Here is a 17,525-nt window from a genome sequence, read left to right on the forward strand (position 1 = left end):
ATGGTGTAGGTAAGGTAGCGCCGCGTCAAATTGCAAGAACATTATTACATAATGCAATCATCTCCTGTTACAGTTTATACTTAGTATTTTTAGCACCGGTTAATTTTATACATTGCATTAAATAACAAGTATATCATTTAAAGTTGATCAGCTAAGTGGTTTGTAAAATACTTTATAATCTATACAGTTTGAGACCATTTTAAGGAGGGCATGTTTCGTTTTCTAACAAGAATCAAATTAATAAAAATAAGACACTTAAAACCAGAGCGATAGGTCGAGTCGCACCCCACTCTGGATCTGAAACGAGTATTCTAATAAGTTGTGGCATGACCTTTATTAAGATCTCACTATAGCTAACTTACATGTACGTTAAGGTACATACATACATCGCTCAAGCAATCAGATGATTCTTTTGTAGAAAGTTGATAAAAATTAGTTGTTACTGAAATACTGAGAAAGGTAGACATGCAGGAATTTATCAATTTATATTAATGTATAATTATGTAATGTTTTCTGATACATGTATAATGTTTTTCCTAGCTGTACATTATGAGGATCACGCGCATTTTTGAAGACTGATAATGAACCTACCCTCAAAGAAACATTTGTGAACTTCCCACAACTTTTTCTTTCTTCAGTTTTTGATCCGCTTTTGGTAACCTTACGTTGTAAAATCTTAGAATTCTACCCTAAATTGACCTCAAATTTTGATTAAACACTAACAGCTTTTTATGCAATTTTAATGATTATACTGTAGTTTTATTTCATTTAAGATAGGAATACAGTTTCCCGTCATTCCTAAATAAATGTGTCGCCAATATATTGTATACTAGAAGTTGTTGTACTGTTTCTGCTCAGATGTACAATCTTAACAAAAAAAAAAAAAAAAAAAAAAAAAAAACAAAACAAAACAAAACCAAACAAAAAACCCCAACCCCCCCCCCCCCCAAAAAAAAACAAACAAGAAAAAACCCACCTAATTCTAACTTTTATTAGCTGTAGTTAACTATAGTATCACTTTTTTTTTTTTTACATTTATAGTAGTAATAAGAGTAAGTAGTAATAAGAGTTTTCACAATATTTTCCATAGTATTTTTACTATGGGTTTCAGATAGTTATATTTTTTGTTCTCAACTGATTCATGCATGACCATTTTTGTATTAGGTAGAACTTTCAAATTTTATATTCATATAATATTTTCAAATTTCTCAAATTTTACATCACTGTGATAGAATTTAAGAGATTTTATTTTTAAACTTTGAAATCTTGAATAGATATTTTTATTATACCGAAGTTTTTTACTTTAGTTAACTTACGTATACGATAGTAAAAACTTCAGTAAATTTTGTTAGGGAAGAAGATATCACAAAACGTGTTTTGTATCGCTGTTATTGTACGGTTCACTTCAACGGAAAGCTCGCTGGGAAATGTCTCAATTACGAAGGGGTTATTAAAAATCATGTGAACTGATGCAATGGAACTATATCTTATGTACTTACAAAATAAAAAAAAATTGACTTTAAAAGATTTCAAAGAAATATTTAAATCATGAAAAAAACTAAAACTCAGAGTAAGCATGTATTTTATAAAATAAGCAAAAATTGTAAACTAATCACAGTTTGATAACTTTCCTGTTTCTTTTCATTGTTACCCTTTCTTTTTTTTTTAAAAAAGTTGTTTTTTTTTTTTGCATTTCAAAGTTCCTTGATAAAGTTTAATTTTGAATTTCTGACAAACTTGATTAGTATGGCTTTTCTTCAACTTACTTTGGTAGATATTTATCGTTTATTCCATATTTACAAAGACGACCTTCCTACCAGAGATTGGGTCACCTGACATCACATGTTTCCCTTGCACGACAGCTAAAGGTCTCTAAATCACATTTCTTATTAACATTTAATATGCTAATGATAGGATGAAACCAAGATTATTCGAAAAGAAGTTAATCTGTTTAAGGATATTTATAACCAGCTTGATTTATCTTCGGCTTTCACATTTTTTACCACCTAATAATAAAAGGATTTATTACGCTTTTAACTGTAAATAACATATCGTTATTTATCAATTGAATGGAATTTATGGTTTTCAAAGACATTAATTTTTTTTTAAATATGGACTATCAATCTAAATGCATCATTAAAAAAAAAAACAAAAACAAAATTAGGGTAAATTTCATATTTTGTGGCATTAAATACAAAAACTATTTTAAATAACGTTAACCCTGCTCTGCTTTTGATATTCTTTTCTCGGCAACTATTAAAAATAGCACATCATTTATTTGTTCAAATTTCTATTTGGTGGGCAATATAAGAAATACATCTAAACCTGCTAATCAAATTACACGATTATCACTTCAAGTAAAGTTGTGAAAAAGTTTTGAGAAACACCTCTCCCCTAATATCTCTTTCATTTTCATCCTTCTAATCCGACCTATTTATTTTCTGGAGGTCCGTTTCCTATGCCGATTGTTCGTAAAACGTTCTTTCTTTGTTATATTATTTATGATACTGATAGAGGCTAATTATTATAGATTTGATTATCTTTGTCAGTTTTTTTTTTGTCTCAGACAAATGATTAGTTTGTTATTAAACCAAAATATATAAATTTTCTTTATTAAACTTTTATAAAGTCTTATTTTTTAATTTACACACCCATATACACTAAACCCAATTCTATTTTTTACAAAAGGAAATTAAAAACATCTCCACATTCATTGCCTTAGAAAATATAGGAGGAAACCACTGCATAATATAGAGTATGATCATAAATCATGTAATGAGATACATGTATGTCAATACTGATTTTCATTATGACAATTCTTATTGAAACCTCGACAAGAAAATAAATAAACCCAACAAAAACGTAATTATTGCGCTCCTCAAATTACTCAATTCTTTATTATTCCTTCAAAATGCACAGAAACAACTTGATGTTGGCAAAATTAATTCTAAATAATATACCTACATGTTTATTAATAAATGTTTAAAAAAGTAAAATCTTCAAATTTATAAAAACTGGTTCAGATACCTGTTTTTCAGAGATTTAATTTACATATGTGTCTGACGTTTTCACAGAGCTATAACCTTCGAGAAAGTGAATTCTCCAGCAAAAAATCAGTCAGCCTTTCCCTCTTTATCAAACTGCGCGTTTACTGAACGACTCTCATTATTGGAAGCGTACCAACCAGAAAACACTTATAAATATTGCTTCACAAAAGTAAGCATATTTATAATAACCCGGAATAAAATACTATTATAATATTATATCGTTTGATATAAAGGAATTTTGAAGGACTGCGTGGTTGCATCATACCTACCAGATATGGTTTGTACTTTTAGAAGTAAAATATTTATTACAAGAATTTAATTTTTGTTTATGAAATTGACAATGTATTGATTTAAAATTATTCAATACATGATTTTAATAATTATTTCTTTCTTTAAAAAAATTATACTGTTTCGGAAAATGTTCCTTAGTTTATAAAATTTATAATTGAAATAATCTAGTTTAGCAAAAAAGATTCTTAAAAATAAATTTCATTGATTTTTTTTTTCATTTGATCCTTTGAAGAATTAATTAAGGGAAGAGAGCAAATTATATACATTGACAAAATTACACATCCGACTTTCAAAATTATTGAATCTGATGACATTTTTACTTCCATTGCAAAAATATAATCTATATGGGAATTTTTAATTTGTTTAAGCTTTACAGAAGAAAACAAATGATAACTCTGAGAATATTAAATTGTTTGAAGAGTGGATGGCTTCCTGATTATGAACAAAGACAAAATCTTAATTCAAAATTTCAATTTTAAAATAATTTGGAAATAGTAACACAAAATGCATTTTGTATCTACACTTACATATAGATTATTATTATGTACTATAAATCACCTATTTACATCAAATTTAATTTGTCGAATAAAAAAATCAATTGTATATCATTTAATTTCTTTAAAGAAAAAGAAGGCTGGAATGCAAACTTGTCATTGAGCTTCAGAATATAATTACAATGTATTTGAAATTGTTGAATTCATTGACTGTAACTTGAAGGCTTCAATAGAAGATGTTTCATTCAGATAAGCGCTGTAGTATTTTAATGTATACAGTACTTGTCAGGAATACATTGCCTGCCACGTTACGCACTCTCATTACTAAGAATGGTATTTCAGTAAAGAGTACATTAACTGTCCTGTCTCACATGACTCCAGAAAATGAAAGACCACTTTTAGAAAATTAATTTGTCTTGTAGTCTTGAAGGCTTTTGTTTTGCTCTTAAAATTTTAATTTCACTTGAATATAACTTAAAGGTTCTTTTGTTTGCAATTCTATGAACTAAATTGTCTACAAAATCTTTTTTTTTTAGTTAAACTAGCACATAATGATATATTTCTCCTTTTTATAATATAAAATATCCTTTTTCACAAATAATTGCTTTAAATAGGAAAATAATAATTAACTATGAAATTTGAATACATTAAAAAAAAAATACATGTACTAACATTAGTATATCTTCGTTCTCTAAACTCCAAACACAATAACAAATTAAAAAAAAATAAATTCAATTCAATACTACATTGTGAACATAGCTATTTAGAGAGATTATCTGATATTCTTATTGATAGTTTTCTATTCAAATCGATTGATAATTGAAATCTTGCCTGCTTGACTTTACTAGAGGAATGAGTGCTAATTACTTTTAAATTTTGTAAATGAAAAGTTCTTTTAGTGCATATTTTTTTCATATTTTAATTTGATAATAAAATTGAGTTTCAGACAAAAACTGCATTTTACACGGAAAATTATTAGGAAGTCTTAGGAATCAACATTCAAAGCAAATTCCTTAATGTAAAAAAGCTGAAGTTCGTATTTGAATGGGAAAAAAGATCTTGAGGATAAGAATATACACTGTTTGTGTTATTCCATTCCGTCAAAAAGTTACTAATTAAAAAAATGATTTGCATTCTTACAGTTTTATCATTGTTAAGGATTTTTTTTATGAACGGTATACTTTGATTTAATGTTATTGATATTGACAGGAAAACCAAAACAATGGTCTGGAGTCGGCACAGAAAAATCCAGTAAAAATTAATGGAAGTAAAGTGACCAAAAGAAAAAATAAATTTAATGGAGGTAGGTACATATTGCTAGAACATAAGGTATAAAACGAATAAAATATTTAGAAATCATATTATTTTGAAATGATAAAAATGAATAGAATATTTATTGCAAAGGAAAAAAAGAAGAAAAGGAGATATTCCTAAATATTATTAAAGATTTTCTTTTGCAGATTTCTTTGTCCTTTAAGTAAGATACTATTACCAGCTATTTTTTTTAACAATAATAATTTTCGTGGTCAAAAACCAAACTTAAATCACATTAAACAAAAACACAAGAAAAAAAAGACAATTCGAGAAAAAAATGAAAGCTAGCTTTATATTTCTTTTTATGGTTTTTAAATTTATTTCCAGTCACATATAATGTTTTCATTCTAGGATTTCGTATCTACAGGAGAAACAAGACGAACCTTCCTCATAGAGTTCCAAGACTTTGGAAAGGAAATTCTAAGTAAGTCCATTGCTTTATTCACAATGCGAATAAAAAATTATTATGAAAAGGCAAATCTTAAATGCAAAATCGAACCAACGTGTTTGACAAAAAATATATCAAATAATAATCTTAGGTTAACCTTTAATTTAAAGTTAATGTAATTCGCTTCAAAATGAAAACGGTGAAAATTTTACTGTCAGTGAATGAAAAAAAATCACAAAAAGAGATATGCTTGTCTTATCATGCAATCTTCCTTTTTGTAATATACATAATAAACGTAAATTATTTATAAAACTCTTATTCATTTTTGGTATCAGTTATAAATGATAAAGAAGATCTTCTGTCTCAATAAATTAAACTGCATTTAAGATCCTCTTATAAGATCGATCTTTTTTGAATCTCTAATCCGATTCCAGGATGATTAATTTTCTGTGTGTAAATTGAAAAAAAACAAGGCCATTTTGGTTTCTTATCCTTTCCGTTTGCATGGTACTGACTTCATACTAGACATCATGTGAGATTTCGTACAAAGTCAAGGTTATTAGCATTTGGATTAATTGTAAAAAGAAGTACATGTATGATGTTAAGGAAGGCCAAATTTGTCAGATATGCAGTAACACACGTATTTCGCCATAATGATCGATTTGATTTTGTCTTTATTCTCCCCCGACTATCTTTCGTATTTATGAGGTTGATCCACATTTGCTATCTTCACCTTAACTTTTTATTCATTTTAGGAGTTTTCTTGACAATGTCAATTATTTTTTACTACCAGGATATGTTGTTTATTGCTTTTCCTAGAGACATACATGTACATTCATAGAAGTTTCAAAAAACCTCGATGTTTTTGTGGGAATAAATCTGGAAATTTTTGGTCTTCTAAAACATGAATTCTATGTGCTTTTTTTTCAAAATATGAATTCAAATGGACAACCTTTCTCTCTTTTTTTTGTCAAATATTCATTAATCAGTAGGTCGAAGAAGCAAGAATACAGAGAATTTTAAGTGATAATTCTATTAAGGCTGTGCTATTGTGATATCTCCATACAGGTACAACAAACACGCTTTCCTTTTCAAAATCTCTTTATTTATATCATAGGTTCTCAAAAACGAGTAAAAAGACACATACAAAACGATTGATTGGGCCTCAGAAGATGATGAGACACAATAGTTCTGTATTTCTACGTGTGCTTAGAAGCCATATCGAGTTGGAAACAATTTTTCGACTGATGGATATCAAACTTCAGGTAACATGAATATGTCTTATCTAATATCTTAAATTAATTTTTATGATAAAGTCATTACACTAATTTTTGTTTTGTATTTAAAATTTTTTTTAGAAAGACACATGTATTTTCTTTCACAGAGATAACAAAAATTGTGTGGAGGGGAATCTATTTCATTTTTTGCTAAAGTTAATAATTTTAAATTGTAATAATAAAATATAAAGATGTATCCCTGCTCCTTTCGAGTTATGTTATGTTATTCCTCTGAAGTACTTATAAATATATTCCCGTTAAAACTTCTCTTTTTGACGTCAAACACACGTAGATTTTACGTCATAGATATCTTTGTATAAAGATGCAAGGTTGTTGATAATTCGAAATACAGGGAAAATCAATTCGTACGAGAAGGGAAAATAACTTTTCTGTTTGTTTGTTTGTTTAACGTACTTTCGATAGCTTTTCACTCTTATTGAGACGCAACAACATTTCCGTCGAGGACTGAATATTTAGATTAGCACTCTATTTTTAGACGTCGGTCCTTTGAGCAGTGGGGAATCTTTCTCATTCAAGCAACTTCTGCGACATGGGACCTCAGTTTATACTGTCTCTTTCGTAGAAACAGTCCAGCATGTTAAACAGTGATATTCAAATTCAAAACCAGCGACGAATGAATCAACTCCATACTTTGGAGTTTAAACGACTTCGCTACGCAAGCGACATCTTCTGGAATAAAACAGTTATTGACTAAATTACCATTAGGTCATGAAGTGTCACTTTTGTTGTTTGATTTCACAATTAAAAAAAGAACAATTTTCAAATCAAAAGTATCTTTAGAATAGTGATGACACGTTCGCTTTGAGATCGAGAGATCTAATAAAAGACGAAAAAGAGACCGAGAGGTCTGGATTCGATTCTCCTTCACCACACCCTGTCAATTTAAAGAGGTATACAAAGGTAGAGACTTTCTATGCCGAACCCCAGCATTAGCATGAAAAATAACAAGCTTTACGAATGAGATCCTCGCTCTTTGATCGGGAGGTCGTGAGTTGAAATCTCGGCCGCAACTGACCTATAGTCTATAAAAAATTGGTAGCAACTGTTCCTTCGCCATGCGCTCGGCACTTGAAGTGAAAGTTGCGGGTCCTTCGGATGAGACTTTAAAAACCGATATCCCGTGTTACGGCAGGCGTTGGCACGATAAAGACCCCTCACTGCTCAATGGCTCTGAGTGCTGTGTAAAGGTCAAAATTTGAAGCCCTTCACCGGTAAATGGTGACGTTTCTATATGAGTGAAAAATTCTCAAAAGTGACGTAAAACAACAAACAATCAATCGATCAATCGAATGAGATAAATATAACCGAGGTCTAGACAGGGTATGCGTTGGCTGTTTAGGTCTCACAATTTGAAGTCCTTCATCGGTATATAGTGACGTCTCTTTATATTTGAAGCCCTTCACTGGTATACGGTGACTCCTCTCTAAATGAGTGAAAAATATACGCGAATGGGAAGTAAAAAAAAATATATCTATCATTCAGTCAATCAATCAAAGTGAAATAAATCGATATCCATTCTTCATGTACTTTTGCAATTTTTTCATTTTTTTTAACAGGTATTGGAGTTAAAACTTAAAGCCTATGCAATGAGGAAATATTTTATAAAATCCATGGACAAAGGATATGTACGAATGGACTCTCTCTTCGAATATGGAAATTTGTAGACGATTGACAATTTACAATTTTTTTTAAAAATAAATTTATAATTTTTTTTCTTTTTTGGGATCTGCTAATATTTTGGATCATAATTTTATTTGCGGATAAAAACATCTTTGTCAGAATATGTATAAATTATTAAATGTAAAAATTCAATATATTTTATTCATATCAACAGGTCTCTTTACCAATATACTTCTGTGTGAAGCAAGAGCTTTAGAAAAAAAAAATCTTTTTTTAAAATGAAAAAAGATAAAGATGAAGTTAAATGGTATCTGATAAATGCAATTTCAAACCCCTTTTGGCTCAGAGGATTAAATTAAAAACTGAAAAAAACTGTTTTTCACGTTCAAGGAACCTCAGTCATTTGCAAAAAATGGAATTGCTACTGTGTTAAATATATGCATTGTCCTAATAAAAAATTGTAAATTAAAAAAAAAGTTAGGTTTATAAAAGATCAAGCAATCTGATGACATAATTTTGATATATACCACCTAGGGCAGTTTAATTCTCACCCGTAAGTTGAAAATGAAAACTAATGTCTCCCCCGCAAACCTATGGCAACTGCCTTCATCAAAGATATTAAAAATGTTTTTTAATTTGAAATACCTCTATATTTTCATAATCATTCTTAAAAATGAATAAAAAGGAAATTATTTTGACACTTTCAAGTTCTGAAATACGTATTTTGTTTACTATATATTTTTGTACCATACATATCTCACCGAAATTCTGATTTTATGATGGTTTCTGCTATATGTGTTTCTTTCTATTATTACCTATTGTGTTTAAGTGTGTTTGGTACTGTCAATTATGTATACATGTGTACTATGTGTTGACATATTTTATTTGCTTTGTCATTTATTTATTCTAATGTGTGTTTCTGCAAGACATTTAGCTTAAATCTGTACTTTAACGGTAGTTTGATTTTGCAACGGGCGCTAAAAGAATATTCAGCCAGAAATAATACCATCGTATTCAAAAACTTAAATCGCTAAATTTTAGCAAACACACGTGAACTTCATTTTTGAAAAATTGAATGTTAGTAACATTCTTATTGATAAAAAAAAGGGAGTGGTCTACACCTTCCATTTTCTAAAGATATTCCCAACTATTCCTAGTGTTCCATTACGGAAGCCCTGGGGGAACATGAACTTACTTTTTATATGACTTATTTATTTAAGGAATGTTTTTAAGTTTTGTGTGTTTTATTGGTATGTGAATCACACAGACGTGTCACGTAGGCATTTTTCAAAAAGCGCGCTAGCGCTTGATGAAAATATGCCTAAGTGCAAGCCTGTGTGATTCACACACCAATAATTCACACTAAACTTAAAAACATTCCTTATATTTACATTTTCCATGTTTTAAAGCATCAAACATATACTCAGTATTTGAATTTCTCGCTGCCCTATTTTGTTGTATTTTTCTAACTTCTCTGTATCTTCAATGTGATGTCACGTTAGCGCACGTTTCTCCGTGAGAGTACACACCAAAATGGTATTCAAATCAATTTCACTGTTAGCTTACTAGAAAAACACGGTAAATGTAAATATTAAGAATTATTTGTTGTGACTTATTTGTTTGACTCATTTATTACGATTTTTTGTTGCTAATAAAAACTACGTTTAACGAGCTATGGAGAACCTGTTCGCTTGGTTTATGTTTATAATTAAAATGCTTATAGTTTAGTCCTTGTTAACTGTGTTTTTTGGTTGATTTATTGTGTTGTTCAATTTGCAGTACAGATGTGACTACTAAATTCGTATCTGTTGATATCTTGAAGAGCTTTTTCTGAGTAACTTAATTTTTTACTTCTTAATTCTTATTTTTTATTTCTTGATACTTAATAGTTACTAGTTAATTCTTATTTGTAATTTTTATTTTTCATACTCATTGAACACATTAACATAACTACTTTGTTAATCTTGTCTATAGTAATAAATTTAAAGACAACATGTTACTTTCTTCTTTCTAAAATTACACGTAGCTTTCATCTTTTACGTCACTTTTTAGGGGTGGTGGTGGTTAGTAAACGTGCTACAACAAATTTAAAATAACAAAGGTTAAAAATTAGAACTATGTCATAACAACTAAGCAATAAGTCAATCTCCCTTCAGGACTTCCGTATTCCATTGAAAAAGAACGCTAAATTGGAGAGAGTTGTGTTCATAAGAGGATATAAATATTTTTAATTCGAAAACAACAAAAAGTAAAGTAAGGATTTTTTTTATTATTCTTAACATAATTATATTGTATAATGCGTATATATTACAGTTATTACTTATGAACCTTAGAAAAATAATTTGGATAATTATGCTGAGATCAAAATGTCTTTCAACAAAATACAGAAAAAGAACAGACAAAATAAATGGAGAAGAAAGGCCTGTATAAGAAAGATAATCTAGAATTCCTCTGTTTTCGTTAGAATCAATTTTCTTATTGAACAAGGAGTTATCTCCAATTCCACAATGTATTGTCGATACAAATAGTTTCACTCTAAACGTATCAATAAAAAAATCCTTTCCTACATGAAGAAAAATGTGATAATTACAAAAACATATTTCTTGCTTGCAAAGGGGATCGGTATTGCTTTCTTCAAAAACAAAGAAAAGATTATTTATTTGCATTGATATTCAGTACAGTTCATTTCCATGGTCGGATCGGGGATTCTGAATTTTATCTAAATTTTTTGTCACAAGATCGTGAAGTTTTACATACGCATTTCGCATAAAGCGACAAAGATTTATCTGATTTTGCAACTCATCAGAATCAAACTCTATGACAGCCATTTTGTAATCATTGATTTCTGGATATTTTATAATTTTAGAAATCATCCTTGCCCTGTAGAAAAAATAATCCGTTCCCGATTCTCTCAGAGACTTTGCCTTCAGTTCAATACATGAGGCTTCTTCCATTACTGCTTCTTGCACAGACACCCCGAAATTATTTCCGTCTTGAATTTTCGGAATCAAGAGAGTAATCCACATTTTTATATCACATGAACTATTGACAAGGTCATCAATATAGGGCTTCAGTTTCTCTATTACTTCCAAAAGAACCTGATTTGAGCCTATGACATTTTCAACAATTTCTGATGCTTGCAGGCGCAAGGAAGAGTTACTTCTCGTTGAACTGTTTCCAAAACGGTTTATTAAAACTGTTCCAATGTTTAATTCTTCCTTTCTTTCAGAATTTGTTTTAGACACCTTGAGATTTTTTATTTCGCGATACATTTTATCCACTTCAACAAACTTGGCCGGAAGGATATCTGTCGCTAATCGTTGACCTTCAGAGATTAATCTAGCTTTGTACTCACAAATTGGATCAAAAGTATCCAATTTAATATCCATCTTAGATCTTTCTGTTTAAAAATACGACGGGTCCACATGTGTATCAAAATTATTTCAACATAGTATATAATTACATAATTATTGAAAGATATATGTCTCTCAGTTTGAATGTTACCATTCGTAAATAATATAAACAAAAGAAAAATAAATCAAGCATTAATTGCATGTTATTTTTCGATATAAAACAATAAGATATTAAACTTACTGTTATTAAGCACCTATCTTCTATGCTCGTGTGAGCAGTTTACACAATTTTTAGCTAGAGGAAATGAAAAACATATTTACATTTCCTGTCATACAAAAAGAATAAGAAAGAAAAAATAACGGTTCAAGTGTGTAGGAAAACTGTTCAAACTACAACCAAACGCAGCAAAACACGGGATTATGAATACCGGTATTGTTATCAAAGTGCTCCCTGTTCTCAGAATTGCGTATATTTTCGTTCCAAACTACAAGCAAAGAAAGACCTTATGAATTCCAATACCACAGTAATAACTTTTTTTAAAAAATGAAGTATATAGAATATTTAACTACAAGTGAACTCTTTGTGCAAAGAATGTTTAACAGTATAAACGGTTAATTAAAATCAACAACTTTCCAATACCACAGCAATAACTTTTTTTTAAAAAATGAAGTATATAAGCATGCTTTTCGTAATATGTACAATTCCTAAAACTAAGTAAATTATTGACAAACAAGTTAATTGAAGAAACAAGAATTTCAGCAGTCTTGTTCAAAAATCATCATTTCATACGTTCTATGGTCTATACAGTGACATTGTCAACAAAAACAATTTATCATTGAGCCAAATGCTGACAGGTTTTTCATACTTATTCTTAGTTCATTATTTACACACTGAATATACAACGGATTTTTCGTTATATCCCGATCATGGCAAGGAGCACACAGCGAGTAGGACCAATAGGCACGGAGATGCTCTTTCCTCCATGGCACCTTGTCTCACCCCTGATGTTTTGAAGGTCTGTGTTAGCTCTGCTCCTATTTTTTATTGGTTCATGGACTTTTTAGCTTGAATACTGTTGCTCTCTCCATATATCCCTTAAAATATTGAACGGAGTCGATTTATACCTACAAGAATGAACCCCGGTTAATATTCTACTGGGGTCAGTTTTTTCGTCGTTACTATTGCTCGTGCATCAGCGCTATCACAAGATTTCAAGCTAGATGTCTAAACCTTCAGTGCAATGGAGTTAAAAAATTGATAATTGTGTATCAAGATTGGTAAATTTAGTATTAACGAATTTTGTTTCATAAACAGCTCCCTTTTATTTTTTTTCCACGTATTTCCAAGTTAAAAAAAGACATAATTAAAAAAATCGGGATATAAAAAAGGGTTGATAATGATAAAATTTACCACAAACTATGACAAAGCACGCAGGGTGTTATGGAATTTGATCACTTGACCAACTTGTATCTATATCCCGAAAATGATACCTTTTTACTAATACTTACACTTGTGACTGATTTAAAATACATTTCTTAAATTTCGCATTTTTTACATATAAATGTGATTTTCAAATCTCAACGGCATTAATTTGATTCACTGAAGGCGCACCTACCCTTTATGACGTCACTGAGATATTGCGTCGAACGTTTAAAAAGCGAGAGGCTTGTGTTTATACGGTGATAGATATGCGTTGCCTAAACAGTGTTATATAACAGAAAACATTTGCAAATGCACATTTTACATAATAATTCAAAATATTGTCTTTGAATTTAAATAAAGAATATAATAAATTACTTATAACTTACGCATGTCTTGTTTTGGTATTATAGAATCTAAATCTTGAAATAGTAACGAGATTTTATCAGATCGGAAGTTAATATACATTGTTTTTGATCATGTTTTATAGAAAGTTTATGTAAATGAGAAAACTTACTTGGATTTATAATAAGAGCAAATGCCTTCATGTTGTTATTAGCACAGATGCGCGCAAGATCCACAGAGTGACAGCCAAAATATATGCAAAGAAATAAACAACAGTTTACAGACAAGACAATTAGTTTGTTTATTATACTTTTTAAGCGATCGCATTTTGATACATGTGTCAACAATGGCACATACATGTTCACAAAAAGTAAAATAGTATAAATTAATAGTTTTTTTAAGCTCAAAATAATCTTTTAATACACCAAAGCGTGATAAAAGTTCGTAATGTTATTCCTCTGAGAATTCTCAAACTCATCAATGCATTGTATCAATTATAACATTTTGTACATGTACAATGTAGACCGTTAAAAATAACGGGTGTAAAATATCTACTATAAGACAAATATTAAAATGAAAAATTTAATTTTACCCGGTAATTGAAATATCAATACATTAGAAATAAATTTTTATAACACGACATTCGTTTCTATTCGAGGAATATTTGAAGATCCTTCTGTAAAAGGTCATATCATAAACATGATTTGAATGTCCATCTTTGTTATTTTAAGTTAAACAGGTCGAGGAAACTATTTTCTGTGACGTCGGAATAAATTTACATGTTAAGTGAGGAACCAACGTGACTGTCAAATCGACCAATCAGCTCAATGAGTTGCATTATGAGTTACTACAAAAAATACTACATGTGTGTTTCGAAAAGGTCAATTTTTAAAATCGCTCTCGGAAATACGTGATGCATTTTTCAAAGCATTTTACACAATTAATACAATATGTACATTATTATCTACTAATCCCATGCTCACATTTACATACAAATGATTAGCAATGATTTGAATTGTACAAGTCCGTTTGTTATTGCTGTATTGTCAGTGAAAAGTCAAGTTCACGTGTCCTGTTAAAGTTGAATTGTTACTGTTTACAACCGAAACATATATACTTTACTCAGTACAAGTTCTATGATCAATGCACATGAGAATTAATACTAGTATATAGGTAAACAATAAAAAAAACCGTGCAAGTTAAACACTTTATATGAATGCATTAACTTTGAAAATCTACAAATAACTGAGCAATTACTAATATAACCAGTCACATGGCAAATTTACGAATATCAAGTTAAAAAATTTACTTGTAAAGACTTTGTGAGTGGTATTTAAAAGTACTATTTAACAAGAAAAACTGACTTTGTTTGTTAATGTGAGCACGGGACATCTTAATTAGTACCTATTCTTCGTATTTTTCACAAACACGTTTCAAAAAATTGTAAGTTGACTTTCCTGAAGTCATTTGAAATTGCGTCTTAAATTTCCCTATCCCACGTGTTTGTTGTAAAAATAAACATGTAGTAGAACATCATGCTTTTCGGCTCATTCACTGGATTGGACCATTGTTCGTTGTGAGCACCTTAGTGCGCAATGACAACAATATCCATATAAGGTAGTTTCCTCGACCTGTTAAAGTTGAATGCGTTAGGGTTAATAGTTCGTCTCAATGAAAAACAAAGATGCTATAATTTTTTACCTAAAAAAATACTTTAGTAAACTATAGTTAACTATAGTTAACTATAGTATATGTACCAAAGTTAATACTTTTGAACTTTGATTTACTATAAAGAAGACTTTGGAACTTTGATTTACTCTAGTAAAAACTTTGGAACTTTGATTCAGTAATATAAATCCCTTGAAATTATGTTTTTGCTCTTCATTCTGTGCATTTTATGAAATTTCAAGGTAAATATTCATTAAAGCTTCAAAGAACGTTTTAAAAACCCGACCTGTCCCCGAAAAGAATAATGTACAATAAATGAGTTTTAATGTAAAAGTTGTCTCTTGCGCCGATAAATAAGCAATGTTTATCTAAATCTATTTATTATAATTTCAATGTTGTGCAGATTAAACGTAAGTATTATTAATGGAGAAAAACATAATATACTATGAAATAAAATTTGCGTCATTTAGAATTAAAATATTTGCTTCATCAACTTCAGTCAACCTGTTTTTTTTTCTACCGTTAAATGTATGTATTACATTTGAATTAATTATTTTGTTTATTTAAGTTAAGATTAACACAAAAAAGACCCAAGCTAACCCAAGATCAACCCCCTTAAAACAATTCAATAATCAAAAAACTTATATTAAGATACATAAGTTATTAAAGTAATTTAAAAAGTTCAAAAACTTTGAATAACTTTATTAAAAACTTTGGAACTTTGATTTACTATGGTGAAAACTTTGAAACTTTGATTTACTATGGTGAAAACTTTGGAACCATCATAATGGTGAAAACTTTGGAACTCTGATTTACTATGGTGAAAATTTGGAATTATGATTTACTATTGTCAATTATAGCTAACTGTAGTAAACTATAGTTAACTTTAGTATACAATAGTATTTTTTGTTAGGGATAGGGCTTTGAATCGCAAATATATATTGAAGACTTCAAATAGTGGAATGACCTGACATCCGTTTAAGGAAAACTGTACTTTGAGAAGACCGATCTAGTATTTTTTTAAAAAAAATAGATTGATGATTTCAATCAGCAATTTGCTTCCTTATAAATGTGGATGGACATCGACGAATTATTATAAAGACGAGAGAGAGAGAGAGAGAGAGAGAGAGAGAGAGAGAGAGAGAGAGAGAGAGAGAGAATTATTACCCGAATCTTGATAAATTCAAGATAAGAAAGCTAAAGTATAATAGAACGACTATATGATTTTAATTCAGTGCTTAGGCTTGAATGTCCAGCATTACCGCCCAGTACATTCAAGCAAAAATAGGACAAGATGGCAAATCCATCACGCGATTAAACAATATTATTGGATTTATCAAAGTTCAAGGCATCGGAATCCTGGTTCAACAAAAACTAGCATCATAATGATTAAAGTCAAAAGATCATCACTATTAATGGTGACAAGACCAGCATTTTTTGTGACATATTTGATTCGTAATTCTTCACTTTGAAACCATCCGCGACTAAGAGTTTTCCCAGTTAAAGACACATTTATTAGACAGTAGATAAATGGCTTACGACAAGGTTAATTGAAGAGTAAAAAAGTTGTGATATCTGTCGACATTTTTCGTAAAGCATAAAAAAAAGATGTGCAGAAAACTTCTCAAATATCATTCTTTCATGAGGTTAGAGAGTAGATAATGATTTTTATGAATTTATGAAGGTTGATCCAAAAGTAATGTCACGACTCACAAGTACTGTAAAGTCAGCAATATTCGAACATTATCAGCAAAATTTTACAGTTAAATACATAACATATCATTGTTATATATTCAAATATAATACGTCGTAAGATTTAAGAAATAATTGTGTGTTTTTTTTGTTTTATGATGTGATCGAACAATTTGCTTGAGTGATAAATTGCTTAAACGCCGAAAGCGTTTATGTGCAAATATAATCACGCGAGCAAATTGTTTGATCATTTTCATAGAAAAATAAACATACACACACAGACTGTTATTTCTTATATTCCCAACATCCTTGATTCTGTCATCCCCTCCGGATGAGTTTCTAAGCAACATACAGCGAAAAAAAAATGCAGTTCTGTCATGTGATGAACAAATCGCTTCATATGCTATAGAGCAATTACCTTATTCGTAGCTTTATTACAGAGAAAAAAATTGGAAAATGTAAATATTTTAAGATAAACACAACGTTATGTTCAGTTTTCCGCTGCACAGCATGAATGTTATGTTCACCATGACGTTTACTTTACTGCCAATTAGCTATAATTTGTCTTGTTTGGAGTTGTAGCATTGAACTTATC

General features: G+C 29.7%; 2 protein-coding genes across 2 annotated transcripts; one reads left to right on the forward strand and one right to left on the reverse strand.

The window, feature by feature from the left end:
- On the forward strand, positions 1-8,922 carry LOC134274854 (uncharacterized). The gene is made up of 6 exons (XM_062757104.1): positions 1-5; positions 3,075-3,216; positions 5,042-5,135; positions 5,498-5,570; positions 6,652-6,799; positions 8,389-8,922. The coding sequence occupies exons 1-6, from the start codon at positions 1-3 to the stop codon at positions 8,494-8,496; spliced, it is 570 nt and encodes a 189-aa protein (XP_062613088.1). The 3' UTR covers positions 8,497-8,922.
- A 2,147-nt stretch (positions 8,923-11,069) lies between these two features.
- LOC134275047 (proteasome activator complex subunit 3-like) lies at positions 11,070-11,846 on the reverse strand. The gene has a single exon (XM_062757289.1). The coding sequence runs from the start codon at positions 11,839-11,841 to the stop codon at positions 11,125-11,127; it is 717 nt and encodes a 238-aa protein (XP_062613273.1). The 5' UTR covers positions 11,842-11,846; the 3' UTR covers positions 11,070-11,124.
- Between the last annotated feature and the right edge of the window lie 5,679 nt (positions 11,847-17,525).

Source organism: Saccostrea cucullata, unplaced genomic scaffold (genome assembly GCF_032062105.1).
Source record: "Saccostrea cucullata isolate Sc308-1 unplaced genomic scaffold, CSIRO_AGI_Scuc_v1 ctg72, whole genome shotgun sequence".
Classification (NCBI taxonomy): Eukaryota; Metazoa; Mollusca; class Bivalvia; order Ostreida; family Ostreidae; genus Saccostrea; species Saccostrea cuccullata.